This window comes from Stenella coeruleoalba (assembly GCF_951394435.1).
Source record: "Stenella coeruleoalba genome assembly, chromosome: 3".
NCBI lineage: Eukaryota > Metazoa > Chordata > Mammalia > Artiodactyla > Delphinidae > Stenella > Stenella coeruleoalba.
In genome coordinates this window covers 171,053,614-171,077,330 of record NC_137148.1, presented here as the reverse complement: position 1 = coordinate 171,077,330, position 23,717 = coordinate 171,053,614, and the positions used below count along the sequence as shown (strand labels likewise).

The following is a 23,717-nucleotide window of genomic DNA, read 5'->3' as shown; positions in this document are numbered from 1 at the left end:
CCAATTCAGGTTAACTTCCCTACGGAACAGCGCAGGTGTCCACGGACGCCGACGCCGCCGTCGCCAGCCCCCTCCTCAGCGGGGCAGGGGGGCGCGGCCACTTCCGAGGGGTCGGCAAGGACCTGCCTTGGCCTCTCCATTCTGGGCGGTTCCTTCCCCCTCTCCTTGCTCTTGGGTTTTCCGACGGGTACGAGGCCTGCCCGGCACCCGCTCCCCCGGGAGCCTCACTCTTGTCTTCCAACAGGACTGGGCCTCAGCTCCCTGCCCAGACCCAGGTGGCTCCTGGCCGGTGGGGGGGGGGGGGGCAATCCAGCGACCACGGGGGCCCAGAGTGGCCCCAGACGCCTCCAGGGACCCGCAGCTGGGTGCCCGGCCCCCCGCCCAGCACCCTTGTCCCCCGGAGGCCACACCTGGTTCTCCAGATCTCCTGTGCCCGCCATTCTTTCTGCTTTTTCTTTTCTTCCCCGCCGCACCCCTCACCCCCAAGACCCGGAATATTTTTTCTTTGTATAAACAGAACTCTCCTAGTCAGGAAGCAATATCATTTCAGGTCTAAAGAAGAAAGGGACATGAATCTGGTCGAGGGCAAATTCAGTTTTACTGTATAAACTCGGTTGTGCAGTTCAGCCCTCCCTCCGTCTGCACTGGCAGCCGAGGGCCGCTGTTTTCTAATATTTGTATTCTAATTTAATTGTTTTTTAAAAACGCAAATAAAAAAGTCAAGGTGAAGCTACCGCAGCGTCCACTTCTCTGTGCGTCGGGGCCATGGCTGGGAGCAAAGGACAAAACCTGTGCCCTATCCACGCTTCTCCTGGCCTTGTGCTGCATGGCCTTCCGGATTCAGAAGTCACAGCATTTGGTCAAATGAGAAAGATTCCACCTTGAACTGCGAGGTCCAGTGTGTGTCTCCTGGACCGGGCAAGGAATTCAGACTGAGCCACTGAATCCCAGGATGGCCCCTGCCCCCCTGGGTGGCCAAGAAGATACACAAATGGCCAATAAGCTCCTTAGAAAGATGCTCGACATCATCAGTCAACAGGGAAAGGCACGTCACAACTGCCACCTCACCCCTCACCCCCACTAGGACGGCTAGATGGCGAGGACAGGGATTAAGTGAGGACCTCGAGCTCGCCGGCGGGAATGTAAGATGGGGCAGCTGTGGTGGGAGAGTCCTGGGCTGGAGTTGTCATCTGACCCAGCAACTCCGCTCTTAGGTGTCTACCCCAAGGTCAACGAAAACAGGCTCACGTAAACACTCGTACACACCTGTTCACAGCAGCATGATTCACAACAGCGAAAGGGTTGTTGTGAAACAATAACCCTTTCATCTGGGAAAAATCCAGATGTCCACTGACAGGTGAATGGACACACCACGTGTTCCATCCACCCAGTGGAATACGATTCAGCCTTAAAAAGGAGCGGAGCACTGACGCTCGCTACAGTGTGGATGAACCTCGAGGACATGATGGTCAGTGAGAGAAACCAGACAGAAGACCACATAGTATGTGATTCCGTTTATATGACATGTCCGGAACAGGCCAATCCACAGAGACAGGGGTTAGAGGTCACCAGGGGCTAGGAGAGGGGGATATGGAGTGACTGCTAGTGGGGAAGGGGTTTCTTTGTGGGGTGATGAGGGTGTTCTAGAACTAGATGGAGGTGATGGTTGCACAATTCTCCGAATATGCAAGAATTCTCTTAGCGGGGGAGGCACGGGAGCCTAACCGAAGATGCCCTCCTGGGCCGAGTGGCTGCAGAACCATCCTTCACCATCATCCGAGGCCTCCAGTCTCCCTCTTGGCTGGCTCAGGTCCCCTCGGGGTCTGTCTGTGGAAGCCCTGGTCCCCTACCCACCCTGGCCCGAGTTGGAGACCTGGGTCCATGTTAAGCACAGACAGGCAAGTGACCTTGCTGCTGATGGAGGACCCCCGGAGCCGCCACTCTGCATCCTCCCCAAGCTCCTGGCAAAGGCTGGCTGGCCCTCCTCTCCCAGGCCGCGGCATGGCCATTGTGTCCCCTCGGGGCCCCTCCATCACCCCACCCCCACCCCAACCCGCTGGCCCCAGTCTGACGGAGACAGACGGGAGGAGGGCTCTTCCAGGGCCCTCAAAGTGGCTGTGTATGATGACCCCAAACCAGAGGAGGGGCTGCAGCCTAAGACCCCTGTCCCCAGTGAGGGGACCCCGGCCTGACTTCCCCCGGGAAGCGTGGGTGGAAGCAGCCAGCTTGGATCCTGGGTCATGTCAGTGGGGCCCAGCGTGGGCTGGCACCTTGGGGCCCTCTGGCAGACTTGATGTTCCCGGGCTGAGGCCACCCCAACCCAGGGCCTCCAGAAACCCTGCAGTCGGAGGTGACCGAGGAGGCTGCCCAGCCGGCTCTCCCTGCCCACCCCCATCCTCGCCCTCACCGGCCCTCAGGCCCCTTCCTGGTGCCACCCGCCCATGCCCCGGGGTGTGGGTCACCTCCTCTGTAGGGGCCCCAGGCCTGGTACTACTGGCGACACCCACACCACCCTGGAAGCCCAGAGGCAGGGTCACTGCATCCACGCCCCTGCCTCCCAGGCCTGGTAGGAAGGGTCAGACTGAGTTTGAAGTCCTCTCCCTGGAACCCAAGTAGGGGGGCCCGGAGTGGTGTTGACAAGGGGCCCAGCCCACAGGGAAGGGGCCCCCCAAACCCTCCATCCCCGCTCCCAGCCTCCCCCACCCCGCCCCAACAAAACACAAAGAACATCAAAATCAGGCAAATGAGGCAGCAGCGGTCGTAACAGGCTGCGTTTAGTGGTTTTTTTATGTACAAGAAAAATGATTTTTTTTTTGTCTGGTTTTTCATCATCTTTTGTCTTTTTGTTTTTGTTTTTTTGTTTCTTTTATTACTTTTAAAGCTTCTCCCTCCCCACCCCCCAAAAGTGCATTTTTATCAATTTTTTTTTTAAATCTCCCACACTTTATAAAGACTCTCAAATACAGTCTATGGAATGTCTGCTCTGTGCTCTGTGCCCCCGGTGGGCGCCACCCCTGCCCCCCTCCACCAGGCCTGGCCCCCCAAAGTCCAAGGCACCTCATGTCTGGGCCCGGGTGGGGCAGGGGGGACCCTGGGCATTGGGACCCCTGGCCACAGCCTTCAGGCAGCCCCAGCCAGGCGATGGAGGTCTCCCCAGCCCCCTCCATCTCCTGCCCTGCCCCCCCACCCCCCGTGTAAATCTATATATTTAGTGCGAGCTAGTCTTACTCTGAGGTTATGGCTCCTGGGGTGCCCGAGCCCCAGGCCCTGACCCGTCCTGCGCCAGCCAACATCCCCACTCCAGGAAGGCTGCTTCCTCAGCTTAAATAACTTTTTTAAAATAAAACTGCAAATATAAATATCTTTCTTTCTCAAAAAATAGGATTTTTGCTTTTTTTTTTTTATTGATTTTTTACTTTTTTTCTCCTGCTTTTCCTTTCACTCTCGTTTCTTGCCGCCTACAATCCTGGCTGCCTGGACTGCCTTGGTCCTGGAGGAGCCCCTGCCTCTTCTGTCCCATCACATGCCACGAGGCCGTTCCCTCCACGGACAATGGGTCTCAGTAGTGCAAAGACTCCCCAGAACACTCTTGAAGGGGCTGGGGGACCCCTCCCCCCTACCTAAGACCCCCTCCCCCTTGGAAGGAAGCAAAGGGACAGCCACGTACAAACAGGGTGACAAGACAGGATAGCCATGAGGGGTCTCCTGGGCGAGCCGCCCACGGGGGGCAGACTTTGGTATGGCCCAGGGGAGCCCAGCTGGGCACAGGTCCAGACTCAAACTCTTGTCAGGCTGGGCCTGGTCCGGCACTTTACATTCACTGGTTTTTAAGGTTTGTATTTTTTTGCCTTTTTTTTTTTCTCCTAATCTCAAAAGGCGGGGTGGGGATCAAGGTGAGGGGGCTAGCCAGGGGGCAGCAGCAAGGGTGCTAATCTCTCTCTCCCGGGTCCTGCAGGCTGGCGACCGCTCCAGGTGAGGGCTCCGGCCCCCACCATCCTGCTGGCCCACCGCCGTCGTCCCAGGACGCCCTCCCCCCCACCCCTGCCGGAGCCCCCTCCTGGAGTTCCCCCCGCCTGGACCTCACTCATACACAAGCGCACACACACATTCACGCAGCTTCACCAAGATGATGGAAATAACAATTTCGCTGTTTTTCTTTTTTTCTTTTTTTTTTTTGTACCAGGCAGTTAAAAAAAAAAAACACCCCAAAAAAAGAAACCACAAAAAAAAAACCCAAACAACCAAACAAAAAAACTTTTTGCTCTGTCCTTTCTGACCAGTCAGCACGTTCCCCCTCAAAATTTTTTTTTTGTTTGTTTCCTGAAACGCGAGAATTCAGCAGTATCTTTGGCAACACTTTATCACGACCTTAATTTAAAGAATAAAAATAAAATTGATCCACGTCTATATACAGTATGTGATTGCGCGGAGTTGGGGGGCAGGGCCTGGGCTGGGAGGGCGGGGGTCCCGGCTCTGGGCCCATGCAGATGCTGCGGCCCCCGGGGATGGGCTGGTGGGCAGCAGGAGAGGGGTTAAGGCGGAGTGGGTGGGCAAGGCTGGCAGAAGCTGAGCGCAGAGCTAGGGGTAGGGGTTTAGTGCAATTCCCGAGGAGGTTTGTGTTAAAGTGTGCTCGGCGGGGGTTCAGCCCTTGCCCCCGCTGTAGTCCCAGAGGCCTTAATCCCCCAAGCCTGGTCTCCCCCCACCCGGCCAGGACGACAGCTGTGATTTTTCAGTTGGTTTTATTGCGAGGGGGTGTGTGGGTAGTGGGGGAGAGGGCTGTCCCTTCAGGGAACCTCTCTGGGATGGGGTAGGGGTGCAGGTCCCCCTAGCCTGGGCACTCGAGCTCCCTGTTCAGCTTGCACGGGTTGTTCTCTGAGAGAGCTCGCCCCACGATGCTGGGGTGTGGGCGGGGCCACCCGGCCCTGGGCTCCCCTGCCACCCCCCTCAGGAGGGGGGGTCCTGAGACATCTGGGGGGCTGACAGGCTCAGGGGTGGGGGGAGCAGGAGGAAACAAAAAAACTGTCCTGTAGAAACAATGATGAAAGTTGCCTTCTTTAAAAGCTTCCCTTTAAAAACAAGAAAGAGATGGGGTCTGTCACAGAACCAAGGGGCACGGGGTGACGGGCCAGCAGCTAGAGGCGGGGAGCGGGGACACCCCCCGCACCTCCGGCTTTTGACGAGGAAGGGTCTCCGCTCAGCAGAGCGTCTATTTACAGGGCCCCACGCTAGGGTTGCATATGCGACGGGGGATGGGTGGGGGGGAGGAGGGTGCCCCGGCCTCTGGCGACACGGCCTCCCCAGCCCTGGCCCCAGTCCGTGGCCTGTGGCTCGGTCAATGCCGGGCCTTTGGGGAGCCAGAGGCTGGGGGGAGGCGGGTGCCAGCCCCCAGGTTACAGTCAGTGCCTTTGAGTAAAAAGAGGGGTGCAGTGGGGGGTGGAGTAAGGCCCTGGAGGTGAGGCCCCCTGTCACCCACCTCGGTGGGGATGGTGTATCCAAGATGGCAGCTCCTCGGTGGCCACAAGGAAGGGCGGCCATGTTGGAGGGTGGGGGGACAGCAAGGGTCGGGGGACAAGGGCAGGGAGACGGGATTGCTCCGGCTGGTTGGAAGGCCAGCCCTCTCTCGGGCCCATCCCTGAGCTGGGGAGTCGGTAAGGAGGGTCCCCGCGGACACGGGTGGCCACTGTATGGCTAGCAGGTGAGGAGACGTCTCCAAATCAGAACCCAAAAAGGGACAGAATGGGGCGGGGAGGTGCTGGGCGGGGTGGGGGGGACACGGCAGAAACACAAAAACCCCGCAGTCCTGCCTGCAAGGCGAGCCCCCATGGTAAAGCACAAATACCTCAGAAGGCTTCGCCCTCACCCGTGACTTCCTGACCCCCTTCTCACCTCGGGGAACAGAAGTGGATTCTACGTCTGTGGTGGGTTTCTTTTTTTATTATTTTGTACAAAAATAAATCGACTTTTAGGAATTTCTGTTTGCTCTCTCTCGCTCTCTCTCTCTCGCTCGCTCTCTCGCTCTTATTTTTTTTTTTGTCTTTTTGACTTTTCATAGAAGTTGGTTGCAACTTGTAAACATGTTTTTAAATTAAGAATTAAGATAAAGTGTAGTACCCGTTCTGTTACAAAGTGCCAAGACTTCTATTTGTGGTTGGTTGTCTTGTTGTTTTTTTTTTTTTTTTCCTTTCATTTTTGTAAAATCTTGTTTTTATTGCTTTTGTGACATTGGAACTTCTGGACACTCTCGCTCCCCACATCCCTGCCACCGTGAGACCCTGCGTTCCCTCTGCTCTTGGCTCTCTCACCCCACAGTCGCCTGCTCCTCTGAGGAAAAGTATATTTTATATATATATATATCTATATATAAATTTTGTTTTTAAGGAGGAAAAGAGAAAAAAAAATCTAAAAAGTGCTTTTAAAAATCGGGACAGGGCTAGGGGAAGGGGAGAGGGTGAAGACAAAAAGTTTCGAATCTCCAAACGTCTCATGGGGTCTGGGGTGGGCCTGGGTCGGAGGACCAAGACGGGGGTGGCAGGGGCACCGAGTGGCGGCCCGCAGGTCCCGCCGGGTTGTAAGTGCCGTGAAGGAAGGCGGCGGGGGCCCTTGGGGAGTCACCCTGGTGCCCTCCCCCCCCTTCCCCGTCTTCTCCCCTTTCTCCACGCCTGGAAATAAATAGATTTGTGTCGCGGTGGCCAGGAGATCCGGGGGACCACAGGCAGGGACGGGAGGCAGGGAGGCAGGTGGGGAGACGGAGGGGGAGACCCCCACTTCGGAAGTGCCCTGAGGAAGGAGGGTGGGGGTGCGGATGGGGCCGTTTTAACGTCCGCTCACAGCGGACACAAATCATTTTTAAGGTCTTATCTCAAAAGACTCTAGAAATCAGCGGGGGCGGGGCAGGGCAAGGAAAAGAAAAGCCCCCCCCTCCCCCGCCATCCCCGGCCCACGCCCCCGTGACCACCCTCACCCCTGCTGGGACCTGGGGCCCTGATCGGGCCTCCGATGGGACCCCAGACCCCGAACCGCGGGGCGCCCGGGGAGCTCAGAACCCTCGTATCCCACAAAAACCCCAAGCTGAGCCCCGAAAGCCATCAACGGGGTGGGGGGCAAGCGGGGCTGGGGGTGGGGGGGGCGAGGGTCCCCGTGGAGGGAGAGAACATCATGAAGGAGAAAAATCTGAGAAAAGCACTACCCTAGATTCTGTGACGCTTCATATATATATATCTGTATATATATATATATATAGATATAGATATCTGTATATAGATAGATTTCTTTTTTTGTGTTTTTTGGGGGTGGTGGGTGATTTGCTCTCTCTCTCTCTCTTTCTCGGGTTTCTGTTTTCTCTTTTTTTGGTTTTCAAGCGAGTCCGGCCGCGAAGCTGCCATCGGCGGTGGCCCCGGCGCCCCCGTCGCCTCCCCCAGCGGCGCCCGCTACATTCAACCTGCCCAGGCCGTCAGGGCTGGCCTCGTCCTCATCCTCGTCCTCGTCCTTAAAGTGCTTCTCCTGGCCATTGCGCCGCGCATCCGGCGACCCGGGCGGGGCAGGGGCGCCGGGCGGCACAGGGGCCCCCGGGGCGGGGGCGGGGTCGGGCCCCCCAAGCCCGCCACCCCGCACCCGGGGCTTGCGGCCGCGGCGTGAGGGCACGCCGTTGCAGCCGTCCTTCTTGAGGTGTCTGTGCAGGTGGTCGGAGCGCACGAACGTCTTGCAGCAGCTGTCGCACTGGTAGGGGCGCAGGCCAGTGTGGACGCGCATGTGGTTCTTCAGGTCGTAGTTGTGCGCGAACGCCGCCCCGCACTGCTGGCACAGGTACGGCTTCTCGCCCGTGTGCTTCCTCATGTGCACCTTGAGCTTGTCCTGCCTGTGGACGGGCCGAGGGTCAGCTGGCGCCCGGCCGGGCCCATGCCCAGGATGGAAGCCCCCCGTCCCCGCCAGCCTCGGCGCGGGGAAACCGGGACCCTTGCGGAAAGGTGGGCTGCGGCAGGGGCGCCCCCGTTTTGCGGGGAAAGGGGGTGCGGGTCCCCATTCTGAGAACAGCACCAAGGAACCCACTAAGGTGTGAAAAGGGTCTTGGACCCCGCTCGCTGTGTGGCCACGGGGAAATGGCTGAACCTCTCTGAAACCCAGTTTTTCTTTTGGCCGCACTGCGGGATCTTAGTTCCCCCACCAGGGAATCAAATCCATGCCCCCTGCAGTGGAAGCGCAGAGTCTTAACCACTGGACCACCAGGGAAGTCCCACTGAAACCCTTTTCTTATGCATAGGAGGAGGAAGATAACAGGCCTCCCTCCCACCTGGGGCTCTGCCCAGTGGCAGGTGCATGGCTTCACACTACAGGCATTTACTGAGCACCTGCTGCATAGCAGACCCCGTTCCAGGTGCTGAAAATGCTACAAGGAACAAGGAGGAATGCCGGAGTATTTGGTAACAGAGAGGGTTAAGCTGTCCTGGCTTTAGCACTGAAAGTTCTGTGTCCTGGGAAACCCCTCAGTCACTGAAAATCCAGAGCAGCTGGTCACAGTAGTAACCAAGTCCCCACCCCAGGGACCCCACCCCCTACCCCCAGTTCCTGCCAGATCTCCCCTCACCTCTGCCTCCCTCTGCTCTGGCCACACTGGCTTCCTGGCTGTCACCCCAACACGCTGATAACAAGGAGCCTGCCTCAGGGCCTTTAAACATGCTGTTCTGGCTACCTGGAGCACTTTTTTCCCTCCCAGATCTTCACAGTTGAATTTCAGCCCAAACGTGATCTCCTCAGAGAGGCCCTCCCAGACTCCCTCAACCCCGGTCCCTCATGCCACCGCCTTTGTTTCTCATCTGTCTCCCTGACTGGACTGTGAGCCCTGAAAACAGGGACTGGGTGTGATTCCAGGGCCCCTCCATGCCCATCTCACCCACAGGGAACTGTGTGGACCTGGCTCAGCCTGGGGCCTTTGGCCCACAAAGCTGGTCACCATATCAGCTCTGGGGAGGCTATGGCCCAGGTGTTGCTCTGTCCCCTTGAGCCCTTGAAATGTGGCTGGTCCAAGGTGAGATGCGTAAGAAGTGCAAAAGGCACCCCAGATTCTGAAGACTTCATTTGCTCAATGTACTGTACAATATCTCATTTATAATTTTGCTTATTGATCACATATTGAAATAGAACTAATGGACTATGTAAAAATATGATTAAAATTACTTTCACCTGTTTCTTTCACTTTTTAAAAATGTGGCTGCCAGAAAATGTAGAGTCACGGAGGTGGCTCACATGATATTTCTATTGTACTATGCTGGTCCATAGTGATGTGGGTGGATTCCTGCCTGGAATCCACAAGGCAGGGGCAGGGACCTGGGTCTCCAGAGCTCTGGGTAGAATCTGACCTGCTCCTTGCTGCAGACTCTTATGCTCCACTGAGTCACTCAGGGTCTCTCCCTTCTGATGCCCACCAGACTGAGAGCTTCTTCAGTGCCAGGACTAATAAACTCCTACTCATCCTTCAAAGCCCCACTGGAAATGCCCCTCCTCCTCCAGGAAATCTTTCCCAACCCCGAGACAAAGGCCTGCACCCTCCTCCCCCCAGGCTCTTTCAGTCCCAAGTCCCTCCCTCTGGCACTTCCCACAGAGCTGGTGTCCCTGCTTGGCCTAACTTCTATGGCTTCTTACTGTTCTGAGGATCAAGACCTGGACCTTTGCAACCAGACCCCCTGCCTATTCTCTGGCCCCGTTATACCCCCACGTGAGCCAGCAGAACCTGGGCCACAATAAACTCATCGCTCCCTGGATTAACTTGAGCTGTTACCAGAAAGAGGATGGCAATGGCCAGGCGCTTCCCGCCACCGCCTACCCCGCCTCCTAGGAGCCGGCTAACATGGTCTCCCAGTTGTCCCACTCAGACCCTGGGGCCAGGTCACGGAGGGAACAGGAGGGACTCGGATTGTTCTAGCACTGTACAGAGATGTCCCTAGCTGAGGCTTGGAGGCTCAGAGAGGGGAAGTGACTTGCCCTGAGTTGCACAGAGGGTTGGGGGCTGTCCCAATGTGGGGTGGGGGTGGAGGAAGCCCCAGTTTCATCACTTCAAGCCCCGGCCTGGGTAATTATAGCCCCGGCCGCCACAGGCCCTGCTTACTCAACTCTCTAGTGTGACTCAGAGGGGCCCCTGGGCTCCCCAGCCTGGAGGGAGGGGCGGGGGCTGGGGCCCTGGGGGGCAGAGAGGAGCCAGGTGGGCACCTGGGAGGAAGAGGCCTGGCCTGGTGGCCCTCTCTATGCCTCAGTTTCCTAGAACGGCAAACAGGATCAGCCCTGGGTTGAGGGCGGGGTGGCCAAGAGAGCTCCAGGCCAGAAGGTGAAACTGAGCCTGGCTGAGGGTGGGGGCGTGGGGGAAGGTGTCACCTCTCCAGGCTCTGGCTTGCTGGGCCTCTACCAGGCTGCTCCTCCCAGGCTCTAAGACCCCTGAGGGCAGGACCCACAGCCAGCCCAGTCCACCATCTCCACATCTGGAGCAAGAGGGAGGCCCCTAAGACCAGCGGCACCCCAATCTCACCAAAGGGGGGGAGCCAGGCCACCCACCAGGCTGCCTGCCTCCCGGCCAGTGCCCTTTACCCCTGCCTGGCACTCCTGGGCCCTGGAGTCCCAGCCACACCCTCCTCTCCTGGCTTGCTGGGGAGGGGGCCCAGGTGCTGGTCCGGGGGTCAGCTCCCAGATCCTGTCCCCACAGGGCAGGGCCGGGAAGCTGGGACAATGGCCTCTTTCTTCGGCCTGGGTGGGTGTGGCTTGGGGAACCCCGGGGCTGGTGAGGGTAGGGGGTGATGCTGAGTCACCCAGCCTGGCTAGGCCCCCACACACCAGCCCCCCGCTCCCACTGGGCTGGCCCACAAGACCCAGCCTGCCACCTCTGGACTCTTAAGACCAGATCGCAAAATCCCCCCAGCCTGGCCTCAAACTCCTCCTGTCCAGGGACCAAGCCCAACGGCTCCCGTGCCCTTTTCCCTCCACTGGTTGTGGCGAGTCCCTAAGCTGAACTGGCCTCAGGGCCTTTGCACTGGCTCTTCCCTCTGCCTCTCCCTTTCCCGCTCCCCACGGCTCCCTCCTTCTCCTCCTTCAGCTCTCAGTCCTCGGGGAAGCCTCCCTGTTTAAGGCAGCACCTACAACCACACCCCGACCCTGTTCTCTGCTCTTTTCCTCCCTGGCACTTTCCACCAACTAGTGTTATCAGTTCTGCGGTTTTATCTCGCACATGCTCCGTCGCCCCCACGGGGATTTTGGCTTGTCCCTCCACTTTTAGAACAGGGCCTGGCACCCAGCAGGCACTCCATAAATGTTGGCTGAATGAAGCAAGTCCCCCGGGCTCACGGAAGACTTCAAAGTTACCTAACGACCAGAACTCCCTGCTCCCAGTGGGGCTGTCACCCTCTCCCAAGGCCCAAATGCTCCAGTCGGGATGAGAAGAACCACCCAGGGAAAAGGAAGAAAAGCAACTCCTTGGGCCCTTCCTTCCAGCCTCACGCAGGTCGGCACCGCCTGGCACGCTTTATGTTCTAGTGGTCACCTTGTTTAGGGCCTGCGCGGCACCACCCACCCAGGCTCTCTCGACAGGCGCATGGGGGTCGGGGGTGCCCCGATGGACAAGGCACCCTTGCAGGGCAGGGCGCGGTGTTGTTTTCGCACGCGGAGGCAGGGTGTGAGTGTGCTCGCGCAGGCGGGGCAGGGGGTCCCCGTGTGGCTGCTTTTGGGGCAAAGGGCCCCCAGGAAGCACCCCCCTCCCCCACGCCCCCCGCCGCGGTGGCGCCGGCTCACCTGGTGAATCGGACCTTGCAGATGTTACACTCGTAGGGCTTCTCGCCCGTGTGGGTCCGGATGTGCCGCGGCAGCTTGCCGGCGCCCTGGATGACCTTCTCGCAGATGGGGCACTTCTGGAAGGCCTTAGCCCGGATCTTCTTCTCCACCTTCTGCGACCAGGCCGGGTAGACGTCGCCGTCGTGGGCGCCGCTGAAGTACTTCAGGTAGTAGTCCACGACGCCCTTGTCATCCGCCCGTGACTCCTCGTCGCTGTCCCCCGCCGTCGCCGCTCCCGCCCGGCCCACCGACGACATCATCTGCTGCAGCAGCGTGCTGGCCGCCAGCCCGTCCGTGTCGGCCCCGTCCCCGTCCTCGCCCTCGGCCGTGCCCGACAGGAAGCCCGGAGAGTCGCCCGGCTCCGGGGCCGCCTCTGACAGCGAGGCTGCCTCCTCCTCCCCGCCCCGGCCGTAGTGGCCGTTCTGTGTGGCGGTGGACGGCTGGGCCACGGGGGGTGGGAAGAGGCCCCCAGCAGGGGCGTCGTCATCACGCTCCGGCCACAGACCTGGGTTGCTATCTCCCTCATCCCCGTCCCCGGCCGGGGGTCGCTCGGCTGGGGGGCCGGGCCCGTAGAAGTCCAAGCCATTGCAGTCGCCGGCAGCCACGGCGGCCACGGCAGCGGCCACGGCCTCCTTGGTGGCGTCCAGGTCATCGTCGGATGCGCCAAAGGCAGACCATGGGAATGAGGCGGCGGCGGCGGCGGCAGGCAGGCTGTTCATGGGGTTGCTCTGGAAGAACTCGAGGTACTCCTTGGCGCGAAGGAGGTTTCGCTGATCAATTTGATCTACGAGGTCCAGCTGGCCGGCATCGGCACCCGCATCGGCCGCCAGGATCTGCCGGTCGAGGAGGTCGGCGCAGACGTGGCTCACGGCGGGGATCTCGAGCAGGCGGGCGGCGCTGAGGATGTCGCCCACGTTGGCTGTGCTGACGGTGAGCGTGGCCGTGTAGGCGAAATCCATGAGGGCCGTGAGCGCCTCGGCGCTGACGAAGTCGATCTCGTACACGTTCTGCTGGTCCACCACGGCACCCGACGTGAACAGCTTCTTGAAGTATTGGCTGCAGGCAGCCAGCACCGAGCGGTGCGTGGGGAACTCACGGCCCTCCACCAGGATCACCACGTCGCACAGCAGGCCCTGCGTCCGCTGCTCGTTGAGTCCGCTCAGAATGTCGCTGCTGTGGTCGGGGAACGGGATCCCGATGGGGCCGTCCACGCCGCCGGCCATCTTCCGCGCCGAGACCTGCAGCGCCGGGGAGGAAGGGGCGGTCGTGAGGGACAGGGAGGGCCGGGCCCACTGGCTGGGCTGCGAGGCCCTCAGAAAGTAGTGCCCCCACCTCCCCCACCAGCCTCGGTTTCCCCAGCTCTGCATCAGGATGGTCCATGGCTGGTTCTGCATCATCAAAGTGAGAGGACGTTGGCGAAACCCAACTGGGTGCTTCAGAGATGAACACCGGCCCCCCTCCCGGCTTTACGAGAGAGGGGAGTGCCTGTCCAAAGGACAATTTGAAGTGGCGTGGGAGCACACAGAAGGTGCTCAATAAATGCCCAACACAAGTTGTTTCCTAATGAATCTGAGCACGGGATTCTGCCCATGCCCTCTCTAGGAGGCCACAGCGGTGACATAAGGCACCCACCGTGCGCTGCCCTGGCTGAGCGCCCAGCAGTCCCAGAGGCAGCACCGTCTCCACCGCAGAGGTGAGAAAATGAGGCTCAGGCTCAGGGAGTCCCAGGGGCCCATGGCTGCACCTCAACTCAAACCCAGGGCAACTGACCCAAGAGCCAATATCCAACCAGCATGGCCGTCCATCCCTGCCTAGCCCCTCGGCCTCCCTAACCTTCTCTCCTGCCTCCTGGTCGGGCCCAGTTCTCTTGGGGGGCTCTGAGTCAGGAAGGGGTAAGGCCAAGACCCAGGGACCTGGCCAGGGCCATCAGGGCCGTGGGCGTGCCCTGGTGGGGTGGGGCGGTGACTCTGCAGGACAGACCCCTTCCTGCCCTGTGGAACCCCTAGGACGTGGCTCAACCCTCGCAGTGAGTAACTGGGGGAAACCAGGCCACTGCCTGATGCTCCTCCCTGCCCACTCAAGCTGACCCTGTCAAGGAGGAGTGGGGGGCCAGGGGGCCTCCTGCCCACCTCCTGCCTGGCCAGCCCCTCTCCTTCTGGCCACCCTGTTTGCACTGTTCAGCCCGGGACGAGGCCCTGCCACTCTCCGGGCCTCAGTCTCCCCATCTGTCAAATGGGCAGAAGCCTTTGGAAAAGCAGGGCCATGGGGGGGACTCTGTCCCGCCCCTCTCCCCTGCCTCCTATTTTCCGCCTTCCCCTGGGCTGTGACTCATCCACCCACTTGGGCGCTTGTGCAACCCTCTGGCTCTGTCCCCACCCCTCCACCCTCTCCGGGGAGCCCCCGGCTGCCCCAAGCCACCCAACAAAACCCACATTCCTCCAGGCCCAGCCAGCCTGCTTTCAGGCCAGAGCCTCTGCATGTCTCTGGGGAGAGGGCCTGAACAGGGCCTTCCTCAGCCTCTAAAGACCCCAGGACCCCCAGCTGGGTGACCCAGCTCAGCTCTAACACAGATCCCTCCCACTGTGCCTCTAGTGGGATACAGGCGGCTGGCCCGGCAAGGGAGCTGGGCTTGGTCTGGTCAGTCCTAAGGCCAGGGTAGGCCTGTCCCGACCCAGGGCCGCCCTGCGAATGGGGTCCAGGCCTTGGGGCCGACACAGAAGCCTTTGTGTGGCGTGCAGGCGGCCAGTGCACTTCCCGGGACGCCTCTCTCCGCCGCCCGCCCTCTTTCCCGCCGACCGCACCAGCTGCTTAGCTCCCGCCTCTGTTCCGCCAGCCCGCGGTGGGTGGCGGGGCAGGCTCAGATGTGGCTGCTGGGAGCAGGAGGAAGGGGATGGGGGCGCGACCCCCCCCCAGGCTCGGCCACGGGAAGCCTCGGCAGAGCCCCCTGTGGCGGCTTCCACCCCCTGCCACCATCTGCCGTCTGGCCCCGGGCCCCCGGGAGCGAGTGGGCAGATGGGACTCCGGATCAGACCGGCCTCGGCCCCTCCTCGCCCCTCCTCTGATCCGGGCCACCAACGCGCCAAGATGGCCACCCTGGCCCTGCTTGCCAGTGTCCCCTCAGGGGTCCTCCTGGGGCCTCTAGGTCGAGACCTGAATTGGTCCAGGTGACTCACCCCTCGCCACGGCCCCTCCACCCCCGCCTTCCCAACGGCACCAAGCCCACCGGGCCAGGCGCTGGCACATCCTTACTTCAAGCGTGAGGCTGCCCAGGCTCCCACTTGCTGGAAGCCACCCGGCTGGGAAGGAGCAAGCTCCGGCCTTGAACCTGGGCTGGGGCAATGTACCCAGCCCTGGGCCTGGATCTCCACCAGCTGGAGGAGCCGGGCCACATGCTAAGAGCCTGTTGTGTGGGGCAGCCCTTGGGTCTGGGCTGGGTCTGAGGGTCCGCCCCCCTGTCCTTTCCCAGCTGGGGCCTCTATTTCCCGCACATAATCATCTGAGACCCTCCCCCAAAGGGCAGGGCCTGGGGCAATACCAGCCAAGGAAAGCCCCAGGGAAGTAGCATGACCCCCATTTACAGATGAGAACACCAAGGCCCAGAGACAGCTAGAATCCAGGCCAAGGGCACCCAGCAAGGCTGATCCAGGAGCTGACAGAGGCGAGAGGCTGGGGGTCCCCCAACCCTCCCTCCCCGACACCTCCCAGCCAGCCACAGCCCCTTCCCTGGCCCTGGAAACTAAGCTGACCCAGCCCTCTCTCCAGGAACATACGCCACCTGCCTGCCACGCCCGGGGCCACTGCCCTCCCCCTACCCGGGGCCTCTCAGGGCCCTCCCTCTAAGAAAGCAGAGGAAGACCCTGCCAGGTGGGAGAAGGAAGTCACGTGGGGTCCAGGCAGCAAAAAGCACCTATTACTGAGCACCCACTGTGCGCCACAGCACCGGCTCACCAGGTGACCCCTGTGGCTCCCTTCCTGGCTCTAAGAGGCCCTGCTGGCACCTGACACCTAGTAGGTGCCCCGACACGTGGCAGTTTCCTCGGTAATAATGAGCCAACGAAAATTCTCTCCTCCAGGAAGCCTCACCCCCTCAACGACCAGGGTCCCCTGAGCCCAGGCCCGCACCCACCCAGGGCCCCGTGTTTCATCACAGCTCCACCCCAACACTCGCCCCCATGGGATTTCCGGGGCCGTTCGATGCTGACTCGGCGGCTGGCCGAGGGGCAGGTCTCAGCAGGCTCTTCCTGGGCTGGAGGTGGGGCGCCCTCCTCCCTCTGGGCTGCTCCCAAGCCACCCTCCACCCCCCGCCCCCGGCCTCCCCTGGGCAGTGTGCGGTAGGGGCGCAGCAAACGACAGGAGGAACCAAAGACCAAAGAGCTATGTGCTGGAGAGCCCACACCCAGCCCCGCCCACCTGGCTGGCAGGCACACCCAGTACCAGGGGACCGTGCCAGTCCCACCTCCAATCTAACCTAGGGTCACTTGCTGCAGCAGGCAGCAAGGACCCGGGCCTGCTTTTTGCCCTCCCAGGGGGCCTCCTCTGTGCCCTGGAACCTTCAAGAACTAACTGGACCCTGGGCTTTAGAGATGAGGAGAGGCTCAGGGAGGTGATAAGGCCAGGGCAAGGTCACACAACAGACCGGCAGCCAGGCTGGGACTCAGATGCTCTGACTTGAGCCGGCCTGAGCTGACACCTCTCAACCACTGGGGATGCAGGGAGAGGTCAGGAGCGTCCTGACTTGGTCCCAGGAACAGCAGGTGTCACCCAGGAAGGACCCTAGGATTGTGGGAAAGGTGTCCTAAGCATGGGAAACAGCAGGGACAAAGGCTCAGCGGTGGGCACCTGGGAGAGGGGCAGGGGAAGGAGGCTAGAGAGTCCCCAAGGTCAGGTGCAAGGTGAGGGTTGGGGCCGGGCCTCCTCCTCCCCCCCACACTCCTCAGGGGGTGGCCAGCAGTGGATAGGTAGGTAATTGCCACCTGACGCCTTCCTGGAGGAGTGTCCAGGGATGCGGGCAGCTTAACAGGGGGTTAAGGCCTCCCTCCCTACAACTCAGGGAGAGAATGAAAGGAAACTATATAAGGGACCTCTAACACCTACTACCTGCCACAGCAGCCCGCGTCCATATCCTGGCTCCTCCATTTCCAAGCTGGGTGAACCTGGGCCAAGAAAAGCACCTCTCTGTGCCTCATTTTCCTTGGGGGTTGTGACAGTGGCAAAGGGTTCCACTCTCATCCTCTTAGCAAACTTTGGCCTAGGACCTACTGTGTGCCAGGGACAGTCCCCAAAGGCCCAATGAGGCTGTTTACCCCCTCCCTTGTGGATTGGGGGCTTTGAACTTCACCTCTGAACGTCATTCCAGGAATCCAGCCCCCTCCCCAACTACTGTGTACCAAGGAAGTGTGTGGTGAGCCCCAGGAGGAAGCTGAGCCATCATGTGTGTGGGGGGGAAACCAGGCCCAGAGAGGGTGGGCGGCCGCCCCAAGGTCACACAGTAAGTCTGGCGCCCAGGTGCGGCTGCCAGGCCAGTGCCCAGCCGCCCCCGCCCCCTCCCAGCCTGGCAGCCTGTGTTGCAAGGTTGGTCCTGACGGGTTACCCCGCCCCGACCTGGTGCCAATCCCCGCCTGGCCCAGTACCGAGGCCGGGGTTTAATGGGACAGGAATGCAACGTCCTGATCAGGAGGTGGGGGGCACCAACGGCTCAGGGTGACTGCTGGCTGCCAGCTGTCAGCCTGCCCCCTGCCCGCCTGTCCTCGCAGGCCTCCCTCCAGGCCAGACACCAGCAGACAGGCCCTCGGCCATTTTATGTGTCCATTTATTGCCCTAAATGGGGAGGGGCTTCCTGCCCGGGGCCTTAAAGGGCCAGAGGCAGGAAGGTTGCAGGCCCAGTGGGAAGTGTGTGTGTGGAGGCTGGTGGGGGTGGGGACTAGGAGGTCATGGGGATCCCATCTGAGCCCCAACTCATGGGTGGGGCTGAGGCCCACCCTGTTCCCACGCTCTGAGTGCTGTCGTGGGCCAGGAAGTACAGCCCCGACACCAAGACCAGCTTCCAAGAGGAAGCCCTGTGAAGAAAGAGCCATTTTCAGTGGAAGTGGAAGGAATAAGCTTCCTGTCACCGGGAGTAACCAAAGCCAGGCTTCACAGAATCCCATCCGTGCCTACACTGCCCTCAACTCAGGCTGCACCTGCTTATCCAAGATGCCCAGGAGAGGCCTGGGTGACTTCCATCCAGACTGCTCCCTCCCTCCCCTGAGGCCAGCTTGTCACCTGGAGGTGCCTGTGCCACCCCCAACCTCACCCACAGCCTGAGCAGGTGGACTGCTCGGCCTGGAAACCCCAAAGGGGTGCTTGGCCCACTGGGGCCCCAGTGTCCTATGCCTACAAATTCAGCCAGTTCCCTCCTATCAAACACATCCTGATGGGAGGTGGGACCGAGCCTTGTTTTCCAGTCAAACCCGAAAGGCGTGGGTGAGGACACTTCCACCAAGTGGCCGTCCACAGCCTGCTGGGGGGACAGATGGAGGGGCTGGTCCTTTGGCCAGATTCTCCACAGGGCGCCTTCCGCGCTTTGGTGCTCCAAAGACTCGGGACTCAGGCCGCAAGGGCAGGGGCTGTTCCTCAACGGGGCTTGACGGGAGCCTGGTCTGGGTCACCTCAGCAGCAATGCTCATAGCTCTGGGAGGAAGGGTCTGTAACCACTGCCCCACTTCACAGGCCAGGAAACTGAGGCAACTTGCCCAGGGTCACACAGCAGAGCTGGATTTGAACACGGGTCACCTGTCTGGCTCCATCTGGCCAAACTAACTAGTCCTGCCAGGGCTCTACCCTCCTCTCCCACCACACACACTGCCCCCAGGTACCAGCAGGGGACTAAATCCCCCCACCCTGGGGGCCTCGGTGGGGGGAGGACAGCTTATTCTCACGCCCCCTCAGAGCTGCCCTGTGACAGCCCAGAAAAGGGAGAGGTTTGCCTGAGGTCACACAGGGAGCCTGGGGCAGGGCTGGAGTCCAGCTGACACCTGTGAACTCAGGGCATCAGAAAAGAGATGCAGGAGGGGCTCCCCCAGGCCCTGACACCACACAGCAGTCACTCAACAAACATTCCTGGGGAATCACTGAGTAAATCCTCACTTTTGGCCTAAAGGTAATCTCCCCATTGTATCGATGGCAAAACCGAGGTTGGCAGAAGGGAGGTGACCTCCCTAGGCGGACCTCAGGTGGAGCGGAGGGCTGGGCTGAGATTGGACCACGGTGGCCCCCACCCAAGCCTGTTCCTCTGGTCTCCACTGCCCAGGGCTGTTGCAGGGTGGTTTATGGTCTATCAGGTGCCTGGAGCACAAGATGACAGGTGGGGGGGTGTCTCAGACACACACACACACACACACACACACACCCTCCAGCAGAATCCCTGCTGTGTCCTGAGCTGACCCAGGTGCTTCCTCCATGAGGGAAGCAAGGAAAGGGAACACAGGTGGATCTGCAGGCAGTACCTGGGGGGAACCCACAACCACCTCATTTTACAGAGAAGGATGCTCAGGCTCCAAAAGGCCATGGGGCTTGTCCAAGGTCACAGAGCAAGTGGGCCAGCATTTGAAACCCCTGTGGACCCCCTCCTCGGGCCAGCTCTGCTTCAGAGGGGTTGGCCCTGACTCTTGGCTCTGGGAGGTGACCTGGGTCTCCTCGGAAATAATGGGTTGTAAAAACACAGAGCCCTGCCAGTCTCCAGGGGCCAAGGTGCCAAGGGGCGGGGCTGCAGCTCAGATGGGGTGGGAAGGGCCTGCCTCAGAAGACTGGGAGGCAGGGAGGCTAAGGCCCCTGCTGTGTGACCTTGGACACCTTGCTGCCCCTCTCTGAGCCTCACTGTCCTCTTGGGGCAAAGGCTCCATTTGGCAGACAGGTGCCTGCTGTGAACCTCCAAGCCCTCTGGAAGATAGGTGGGCCGGCGCCCCTCGGCTGTGACACACAAAGGACTTTGGACGCGTCCTAAACTAGGAGGCAGGACCACAAGGGTCAGACCCAGCTCTGGCTGGGTGACCTTGGGCTGCTCTCTGCTTCCCCCAGGGCCTCAGTCTTCCCTGCCCCATAGGGCACCACTCTGAGCCTTGCTCTAAGCCCCTGAGGTCCCACGCTAGCGTCTGGCCTCCCCTCCTGGTCTCAGTTTCCTCGCACGGCATCGGGGACCTCCACCAGCCCAACCAGCTTATGGGTCAGAGGGTTCCAAGGAAAAGAAGGGAAGGAAAAACGCCAGCACAAGGTATAGCTATTGCCTCGAGAACCTTCCCCAGTGGACGAAGGCTGAGCACTGCCGGGCCTCAGTCTCTCACACAGAGAAAAGGGTGCATGGGCTCCCCGCAGCCACCCGCTGCCGAGGGCCTCTGCTGAGAGTTGCGTGGCTCCCCGCCCGGGCCAGGGTGCTGACTGGCCACCACGCAGCCAGTCAGCCAATCAGAACTGAATAATAAATACCCCCCCAAAGTGACCCACGAATTAAAATTTCAGTGTCCCCGTTGGCTCCTCTTTCCTTCATTAGGCATGCGGATCCCAGGGCTTCGCTCTTCCAGCCACTGGCTCCTGCCCCCCCTTCTCCCCTAGGCTCCCGTCTCCACAGCGATGGCTGGCGGTAAACAGAGCCCCGAGCCCAACCGATAAGTGCCAGGCCCCACCCGGGGTGGCCCTCGGGGGAGAATGCCCCCCTACCTGGAGCCTCCGGGGCCTGGGCAGCAGCAGGGCCTAGCCTGGACTCCCCGGACCTCTCCCAAGACCAGCTCTGCCAGTAGGAAGTGATCGGCTGGTCCTGGGGAGGGCCCCCCAGTGTGGGAGCGGCACACTCAGGGTTACGCCCTGGCCCTGTTGGGGTGGGGGTGGGGGGCTGACATGGAATCCTGGACGCCCTCTCCGGCCGGGCCTGCTCCGGCCCTGGTCCGGGAGGCAGCTGGCAGGGAGGGGGGGTGGGGGAAGCCAAGCAAGCCCGCCACCCATGGGTGAGCCAGGTGGGCACACCCGGTGGAGGGGCACCAACACCTCTCTCACTTCCGCCGCCTGGCTAGGGGGAGAGAGGAGTTGCCTACCTCCCCCTGCCACCCCGCCAACTGCTGGCTACATTCCCCAAACATTTAGTGGGTGCCCACAGGGTGCCCGGGCCTGGTTGGACAGCAGTCTCTTGCCGCGGTCCACCGGACTCCCTCACCGCCGGCCAGCCAGCGCGGACAGTGCCTCCCAGGACCCGCAAAGGCCTGGGCCCCGGGGGGTGCACCGGCCCCAGCTCAGGCCCCTGCCTGGTTCCCAGGCCCGGGGCTGGGGGAGGGGGCCGGTTCCTAGGCCGGGGAGGGAGGCAGAGCGAGGGAGGGGGCCGGATCCCACCAGTTCACCCCCTCCTCTGCCCGGGCTCAGGGTTCGCACGTGGTGGTGGCGTCAAGGGGAAGGAGGGGTGTCCGGGCCAGAGGAGACGGGGTCACGCGCTTTGGGGGCGCGGGCGGGGCAGAGGGGTGCTCTCTGCTCCCTACCCCGGGGCCGGGGCCGGACGGCCGCGCGGGCAGGGCGAGGGGCCAGGCCGGTCCCCCCGCCCAGGGCTGAGTCAGGCCCGGGCGGGGGCAGGAAGCGGCCCCCTCCCCCGCCCCGGCCGCAGTGCGCGGCCCCCGCCCCGGCCCGCGGGCCCCCACCGCGCCGCCCGCGCGGGGGGCTCCTACCTCCTTCCCGGGGCAGCGGCGAGGGGGCCCGGCCCCGGCGGCGGCGGTGGCGGCGGCTGCGGCTGGGCTGGCTCCCTCCGAGGGGCCGGGAGGCGGCAGTGAGCCTGGCCCCGCGCCACCCCCCGCCGCCGGCGGCCAATCCCCACCCGGGCTGGGGGGAGGGCGATGCAAATTACCCCGGATCTGGGTCCGCCCGCCCGCCTCCCCCACGCCCGGGCCCAGCCTGCACTAGGCCGCGCATCCCCGGGCTCGCCTGCGCCGCGCGGCCGCCCGGGCCGCCGCCCTCCCCGGGGAGCGCCGGGTGGGTGACCCCCCCCCCCGGGGCGGGGGGCTGACGGGAGGGGGGCTGGGGACGGTTACACAACCAGGCGGGGAGGGGCCCCGGGGCGGGGAGGGGGCCGGCCCGCGGGCCGCGCAGCCGGAAGCCGGGGACCGCCACCGGCCCCCGGCAAGGGGAGCCCGGCTCCAGGCCCCGCCCTCTGGCCGGCAGGGCCCGCCCTCGAGCCGCGCCGCGCGATCGGCCCGCGCCCATTGGCTCTCCAGCCCGCCGCTCACCGCCCCTCCTCCGCACCGCCCCTACCCGCGGGCCGCGGCGGACCGCCAGCGCAGGGCACCCTGGGACTTGTAGTCCTATCCGCCTGCCACCTGCCAGCCGCGAGCGCGGGGGAACTACGATACCCAGAGGCCCGAGCGGCCGCGCCCGCCCACCCGGACACCCCACCCCTTCCCCCTCCTTTGCAAAGCCCCCCTCCCTGTTTTTTCAGCCCCCTCCCCCCCCTCCCCCATGGAGCTCAATCCTGGCCAACTCCAACGTATGCACGCAGCACCGAATAGGCCCCCGGGGGGCGAGAGCGCCCCCAGTACCCAGCTGCAAACTTAGCACGCGACGCGCCCCCCTATCTCCCCACGCCGGCTCCCCCCACCCTCAATGCAGCCCCGCTTCCCCTCCCCCTCTCCCCGCGCGCCTGGGAGCCCCGAAAAACCATGCACGGAGGGGGGGGGCTGGCGCACAAGCCCATGCACTTCGCCCCCAATACCCACTCCCGGGCGGCGCCCCCTCCCCGTCCTCGGGATCCAGGGCGCCTCCCGCCTCCGGGCAGCTGCCAACCACCCCCTCCTCTGAAACTTGCGGGACGTCCCCGGCTCCCGGGATCGCCCCTTCCCGAGAGGGCAGGGGTGGGCGCAGCGCCCCCGGCCCGTCCCCGCCCTGCACCCCGCGCTGGGGGCTACGCCGGGCGCTGACTTACCTCGCGGGGCCGGGCCGGGGCCGGGCCGGGCCGGGGCGCGCGGGGCCGGGGCCCGGAGTTGGGACTGGTCTCCTCGGCCGCTCGCCTCTGGGGTCCGCGTCTCGCTCTCCCCTCGCTGGCTCTCCCCTCGTCGCTCCCTCGCTCCGGCGGCGGCGTCACTGCCCCTACAGTAACTGTACAGTACAGCCAAAGCCCCGTATGATGCTCGCGACTCCCTTCCTGGTTTCTCCGAGGGCAAGAGGGGTCCTCCCTTGTCTTAAAGGTGCCGCAGCCGCCGGCCCCCCCACGCCCAGCCCGCCCCCCCCCCACCCCGGCCTCAGAGGCCAGAACAGGCTCGGCAGGTCCCCTCTTGCCACGTCTCTGCCCTCCCGTGGGGCTTCGCCCGCTGCGCTGGGGAGACCGGGCTGTTATTAGGTTTTGTCAAGTTGGTGGGGGGGTCCAGCCCGCCCCCGGCGCGCCCCCCCCTCCTCTGACCTCTCCGCCCCGCTGCGCGGCGCCGTGCCAGCCTGCCAGCTTATCTGGCCCCAGAGCTCCCCGGGGCGCGGGGGGAGCGGGCCCCCCGGGGTGGAGGGGGTGGGGGCCTCCAGATAAACAGGCCCCCAGCCTCTGCGCAGAGGCGGGTGCGGGGGGGCGCGGGCTTTGCCCCCGACGCCTGGGGCGTGGCAGGATGGCAGCGGGGGCGGGGAGGGCTGTGCGCACTGCGAGGAGAGACGCGGGCGTGGGTCGCGGCTGCCCGGGCTGCTGGGGGTAGGGGGGGCGCGAGGGGGTGGAGACCTCGGGCCTGGCGCCGGCCCTCCCCGGGCCTCAGTTTGCCCAGCCGCGGAAGGGACCCGGGGGCAGGCTTTCAGCTGACTGCTTGGGTCCGCTGGGCTCCCGGGTCCCTCAATGAAACAGCCAACCTGCCCGCCCGAGATTATATAAAGGAGTCGCCTCCGCCCGCTGCGCCAGGGGCGTAGCGGGGGAAGGGGTTGGCGAGGGGCGGGCT

General features: G+C 62.7%; 1 protein-coding gene across 3 annotated transcripts; it reads right to left on the bottom strand.

Annotated features, from left to right (window-relative positions):
- Positions 1–4,039: 4,039 nt before the first annotated feature.
- Positions 4,040–23,384, bottom strand: ZBTB7A (zinc finger and BTB domain containing 7A). Of its 3 annotated transcripts, XM_079915880.1 has the most exons (4): positions 23,207–23,384; positions 22,733–22,905; positions 11,767–13,043; positions 4,040–7,855 (listed from the first exon to the last, which is right to left on the bottom strand). In XM_079915880.1, exons 3-4 carry the CDS (start codon positions 13,026–13,028, stop codon positions 7,354–7,356), a joined length of 1,764 nt encoding a protein of 587 aa, XP_079772006.1. In that variant the 5' UTR covers positions 13,029–13,043; positions 22,733–22,905; positions 23,207–23,384; the 3' UTR covers positions 4,040–7,353. The 3 variants fall into 3 exon arrangements, with proteins under 3 accessions (XP_079772006.1, XP_079772008.1, XP_079772007.1); XM_079915882.1 differs by lacking the exon at positions 23,207–23,384 and having other exon boundaries at positions 22,733–23,052; XM_079915881.1 differs by lacking the exons at positions 22,733–22,905; positions 23,207–23,384 and adding an exon at positions 21,486–21,757.
- Positions 23,385–23,717: the final 333 nt, after the last annotated feature.

Coding starts and splice junctions, on each gene's coding strand:
- ZBTB7A (XM_079915880.1), bottom strand. CDS start 13,028: ATGGCCGGCGGCGTGGACGGCCCCATCGGGATCCCGTTCCCCGACCAC. Junction 7,856..11,766: donor TGCAAGGTCCGATTCACCAG/GTGAGCCGGCGC, acceptor GCCCGTCCACAG/GCAGGACAAGCTCAAGGTGC.